At 42.8% G+C, this 5,959-nt stretch overlaps 1 protein-coding gene across 1 annotated transcript; it reads right to left on the bottom strand.

Annotated features, from left to right (window-relative positions):
* Positions 1-1,388: 1,388 nt before the first annotated feature.
* On the bottom strand, positions 1,389-3,149 carry MELLADRAFT_101759 (uncharacterized protein; the record flags this gene model as incomplete). The annotated part of the gene is made up of 5 exons (XM_007404249.1): positions 1,389-1,400; positions 1,762-1,989; positions 2,371-2,481; positions 2,616-2,762; positions 2,841-3,149. The coding sequence occupies 5 exons, from the start codon at positions 3,147-3,149 to the stop codon at positions 1,389-1,391; spliced, it is 807 nt and encodes a 268-aa protein (XP_007404311.1).
* Positions 3,150-5,959: the final 2,810 nt, after the last annotated feature.

Raw genomic sequence — 5,959 nt, 5'->3', positions numbered from 1 at the left:
GGATGCTCCAATGCTTCAAGATAAGAAGTGGTGGCTGCGCTCAATAGTTTCAGCTTAACGTCGCAAATAATAAGATTGGCGGGTCGGAGAGAAAATGCCACAGATTGAGAGGTGTATTTCTTTCTTGCACTATTTTATTTCGGTGAGCCATTAGACCGCAAAACACATGAGTACTAGAGTTAATGAAAGGAAGGCTTGAATTTTGAAGGGAGGTTATCAACTGGAAGATGACCGTGAGTTTCCTCAATAAGTCGCTATGACCCGGCCCGGGGTCAACATGGCTGGCCCTTGGTTCAGGTAAAGGCCATGAAAATTGCCAAGATTGGGACCTTCTAGCAAATAGGGTATGGTCTATAATTTCATTGTTCAAGAGATATGGTGCAGTTGAAGGGACCAAACCAATGGTCCAACTCAAAAACATGACTAATTGTAATAATTGAAATCCAAAGCAAGAGATTCAATTGTCACCAATTTTGCTATTGAACAGCTTACAGCGCTTCAAGAATCCTTCGGTTTTTTTTAACGCAAGAAAACGGAATAAATGTCCAAAACCCTTGCTAAAACCCTCGCTGAAACCGATTTTGTACTAGAATCTGTCAAATTTGAACTGTCCAAATGAGTTTTTTCCGAGTTTTGTCCAAAACTTTAAAAAAAAGAACACCAAATAAACCGAAGGATTCTTGAAGCGCTGTAGTACCAAATCAACTATACTATCAGCATGTTTGCCATCCAACAGTCTTTGAAGAACTGTGGATTTAACTCTTGTTCTATGGGCGTCATACCACTCTGCAATTATCAGAATGTTGAAGACCTGCTAGCATTTATAAAGCTCAGTAGAGCCTGGACTATGGATAACTGTGTTATGATCCCACGTGTCAACACTCCGTGACAATACATTACCACATGTCACTAGTTAGATTTCTATCTCAGTTGTGCGTTGCACCAGTTGTAATAATCCTCATCTGACAATCTACCTAAATAGCCAGAACCCAACGTTGCTGAGCCACGACCCTTGTCAAGACCCCTCACCCCTGGCCTTAACAAACTGGAGATTGATGGTCTGAAACAATGAATGAACTTCCAACATTGGAACATTTCTGCAGGGCAAGTGGAGAAAGCTATCAACAAGACTGTTTAGCAATGTTGGGCCGCTGCGTTACGTTGCTGGCAACGGGGGGTTGCCAAACAACGCAGCGGGGTTTTTTTGGCCCACCCAGGTACAACACAGTGGGCAACTGCGAAAGCCGCTGCATTGCGACACAACGCAACTAACGTTGCGTACAGTTGCACACCCGCAACACGAGATAATGAAGAAACAAAAAAGAAAAAAGACAAAGCCTGTTTTTGCGGTTTTTTATTGAGTCATAAGACTAAGACTACAACAACTTTCATTCGTGTATCTAATTGTATTCATGTATTTAAATGTATTACTTTGCCCTCTTAGTTCTTCCCCCCAATGCCTCGATGGCTTCATTCACCTCGGTGTAACTATGTGCCAAAGGTACACCTTGACGAATCCAAAGGCGCGAACCGACGTTGTACTCAATGGTTCGCGGAACCAGACAAACTCGATCACACAAACAAATGTCTGCTGCTGCTGAGAAAGTCCGTTCCACAATTCCAGAACTGGCCGAGAGACTTGAGTAGTCTTGCGCAAGAGACGCTAGGACTGGGAAAACGGTGCAGTTCACCTACAAACAGTTGTATAAACAATTGAGTTGAATGTTTGACTGACAGAATGACACAAGCAAGATCACTTACACTCCACCATGGTAGGACCGCTTTGCAATCCCTTGCGTTGTCAGAAGCAGCCATGGGATGAGTTCCCTTCAGGTAGGAAGTGACTTCGTCACGCGCCACTTCAGGATCTTGACTTTTGAATAAATTGAATACACTTTTCACTCCGGAGTTGCTGGAGTTTGAGGTTGCTGGATCAGATACTACTGTGATTTCATTTGCATTGGTAATTGAATCATGCTCCTTTTTCCGCTTGTTGAATTTTTCTTGAAACAGGTTTTGTGCTCAGATTGTGTAGCGATGTTCTGGTCCAAACCCTTGCTCAAAAATCTGAAGCCAAAAGAAGGGATTGAGAATAGCAGCCATGACTGTTGTATCACATTTCATAGCCTCATCCAGGTATTTGTCAACACGTGATTGCATTGAGGAAATCATCGGCAAAAGAGCCTCTCCCATGGAAAGCTCTTTTGCTTGGCTGTCCAGATGAGCCTTGAGTGCATAAAACTCAGCAATAACCATCGAGCCAGTGGGCCTGTTGCCCTCCATGCGCTTTGTGAGGATCAGGAAAGGGTGATGAGAAGTGGCCACTATCAGGTAACGAGTAGATCTTGCAACTCATGCTTCATACCTTACCGCGAGCTCCCTTGGTCTAAGCTTCAAGCATAGCCCTATCGTTGTAAGAACAGTTGATCTCGTGGAACTAGCCTCGGGGTATGTTTGAACCCTTAGATTGACGCTTCTCGGCTTGGACATGGTCAAGATCCTCAGCAAGAAGCTTGCTCACTACCTAAGGATTGCATAATGTTAGAATATGAAGCAAAGGAACTAAGCTGTTGAAATGAAGTTGGAATCTTCTAGAAGTTTGAAGGCTAACTCACCTTCCGTGCCTGAACAAATTGATTGAGGGAATCAAACTCTGCATTCCGACGTGTTACATTGTATCCAGGAGTTAACGGTAAAAGTTTCATATCGATTTCTTTCGCTTTCCTTGCGAAGTACCTTCTCCAAGCGGCCGAGCGAGAGACCTGACAAGAAATGAAATTAGCCTGAAAGTACCAGAGTGTCAGTGTAGTTCATTAACAGTGTTTAGTGGTTAACATTACCTGTCCCATGAATGCATTTAGATGGTTTGCCTGTTTTCTGGACTCTTGGGTATGATAAGGATTTGTGGTGGCCTTTGGAGCTGTATCTTCAGGTGAGTCCGTTTCTTCATCAAGCTTGTCCTCCATGTCTTTGTCGTAGTCTGGAGCAACACCTTGGAAGTCTTCTCCCTCTGAATCATGATTGGTTTTGTCATCGTCCGGTGGCAGACCTTCTTCTTCTTCTTGTTCTTCATTGGCAAGATCAATGACTTTTGTGGTCATTTCTTCATCCTCGTCTTCTTCTGCTATGACGGGCATTTGCTCGGACATTGGAAATGCTCCTAAGAGCGATTCTCTTTGAGAATCTCGTGAAGGCGCCGTTCAACCGAGTTCCAAAAGGCCACCTTTGACAGTCACCAAAAGTTTATGAAGGAAGCACCTGGCGTAGTCGGTGGTTGGATTCCACGTGTAAGATTGATCATTGGAGGATGTTACATTGTTGGCTTCTTCCAAGTTCTGGAACTGGGTATGCATCTCTTCCGCCATTGTGATGTTGTTTGAACCTGAGTCTGTCACCTTGCAGAGCATGTGCCATTCAGAAATAGATTGCAAAAAACGAAAAAACAAAAGAAACAACAAATGTCAGTCTACTGTTTTGACAACATCAGAAATTGTACTCATCTTGCATTGAAGCTTATGCTTCTTCATGAAATGAACCAATGGTTGAGCGAGCCACTTCCCGTTGTGATGCCACACAACTAGCTTCAAAGTTAAGTGTCGGACTTGATAGTTCACCGTGTCCTTGTGGCAGTTGCCCGACAACAAGCGCACACGGAATGCCTTTGAGGCACAAAGGCAACTCGTGTGCGCTCGTCAACAAGCAAACACCACACGGACATGGTGGTTCCAATTGTCGTCCACAAAAGTGACCGCAGCACCTAGGAAGGCATGGGTGTTGTTTGCCTTGGTCCATTCATCATGGATGAGCGTAAACCTCCCCGTGTTACCCTGTCAAAGAAAGTATGCTCACAAAGTCAGCATTCCAGAAGTAGTATACAAAAACAAAACAAACAAACTCACTTTTATCTCGTTCAACACGGTGTCTTGAAAAGAGACATACATTCCTGCAGCTTCTCTGGCCACCCACGTACGGCCAAAGATCTTGATGTCCTTGCAAATGTAACGGAAAGCAAGGCAAAGAAAGTGATCATCTCTGCGGTTCCATGGTAGCGCTTGCGCCAAGATCCACATCGTGAGTATTTGATTCAGTACTTTGTTTTTGAATGGTGTCGGTGATTTTAAATCAAAGAAATCACCTAAATTGTGCTGGTTCTTTTTAGCTTTCTGTGCGTCAATTTCAAAAGCTGTTGGTGGGAGATTGGCGCCTGTTAAGATAATATCTTGTGTAGTGGTTAAGATACTATCTTAGGTAGTAGTCAAAGATCATTTACGATTAAGGAAATTGTGGATTTGGAAGAAGAGGTTGATTAGTTGGTTGGTGAACAATCGGTTAAGCTAGTGTGGAATGTAAGGCAAGCGGTTAGTTGTACAAAGGGTTGGAGATTGGTTATGCATGAATCAAGGGGTACAGGAATTTTGTGAATTGCTATATCTTTTGTTGTGTTTCATTTATCCCACTTGTTCTGATTCTTTTCTTCGTCGAAAAGAATCAGTAAGTCATCTTTCATTATTGTTTCATTTTCACTGGTACTCAATTTAAGATAACTAATTTTCTTATTCTGTTCCTATTCATCTCACAAGATTATTAGTTGTGCTTGTTCATCTTACTCATTTTCCTTACGCGTGTCCTCGTTGTTATTCGAGCTCGCAAGTACAAATCTTCTTCGTAGCTCAAGTTTCTTTCTATAGAGTGTCTGACGGTGTTATTTTCTGTTTCTTCTTTGGATATGTTGGTTGTGTAGGTCTGTTCTTGTTTCTCGTCATAAGACTAGCAGTGAAGCTATAGTCTGACAGGAACCTGTGCCCTCAGGTGTGTTGAAAAGAATCAATTATTAGTTGTGCTTGTTCATCTTACTCATTTTCCTTACGCGTGTCCTCGTTGTTATTCGAGCTCGCAGGTCTGTTCTTGTTTCTCGTCATAAGACTAGCAGTGAAGCTATAGTCTGACAGGAACCTGTGCCCTCAGGTCTGTTCTTGTTTCTCGTCATAAGACTAGCAGTGAAGCTATAGTCTGACAGGAACCTGTGCCCTCAGGATTCTGTTTTCATTACTATAGGTTTCACTTCTGAAAGTCTTACCCAGTTCCAACTGGTGAATCGAGATCAAGGACGTCTGAACATTTTATGGTAGCAAGAGTAAAAGATCTTATCGACCAATTTTCGCTTGTATGAGTTCTCTTGAAAACGTCGACAACACTACCGACGAGACCCTCGATAACTCTACCGTAACCGAAGGCTCTAGCTCTTCAAATTCTACCAATTCCTTTTGAACGGTTCATCAATCTAATTCTCTTCGTGATCCTAATTCAACTTCGCATCACCAATCTTCAGCCATGCCTCAAGAATCTAGTGACTCCAGAACTTTTGGTGAACCTATCCAAAAGTTCTCACAGATCATGACGAACGCTTTGAGCAAGTACAAAGTGTCTGATGATCTCACCGATGACAACTACATCGAGTGGAGTCAGTCTTTGATGGAGGTCTTCCGCTCTCTGGAACTCCATTACTATGTCAAAGTGAAGGATCACGTAAATCCCAACTTGACCGCTGAAGAGGTTGAAAAGACACGTTTCAACATAACTACCTACATACTTGGTCGACTCGATTCATCTAATAAACTCAGAGTTCGAAACAAGCTGACTGATCCGTTGGATCCTACCGAGTTAATTTATGATCCTTATGAGTGCTGGACTTACTTAAAAGATTTTCATCATCGAATTTCAGAAGATAAACTTGAAACAATTACTCGATCTTTGTACTCCTGTCAAATTTCCAGGTCTGATACCCTTACCGGCTTCGTTGACAAATTTGAGAATCTCATTCGAGATTTCTATCGCCTAAAGGGCGAATTGTCAGACGCTCAGTCCGCTAGAATGCTTCTAGGGGCTATTCCCTCACTCACTGTTGAAACCAAGGAGTACATTCACAATACGGTCGTACCCTTAACTCGAGATGGAGTTG

Source organism: Melampsora larici-populina (assembly GCF_000204055.1).
Source record: "Melampsora larici-populina 98AG31 unplaced genomic scaffold MELLAscaffold_2, whole genome shotgun sequence".
Taxonomy (NCBI): Eukaryota; Fungi; Basidiomycota; class Pucciniomycetes; order Pucciniales; family Melampsoraceae; genus Melampsora; species Melampsora laricis-populina.
The sequence above is the reverse complement of the archived record's forward strand: the minus strand, read 5'-3'. Positions and strand labels throughout refer to the sequence as shown.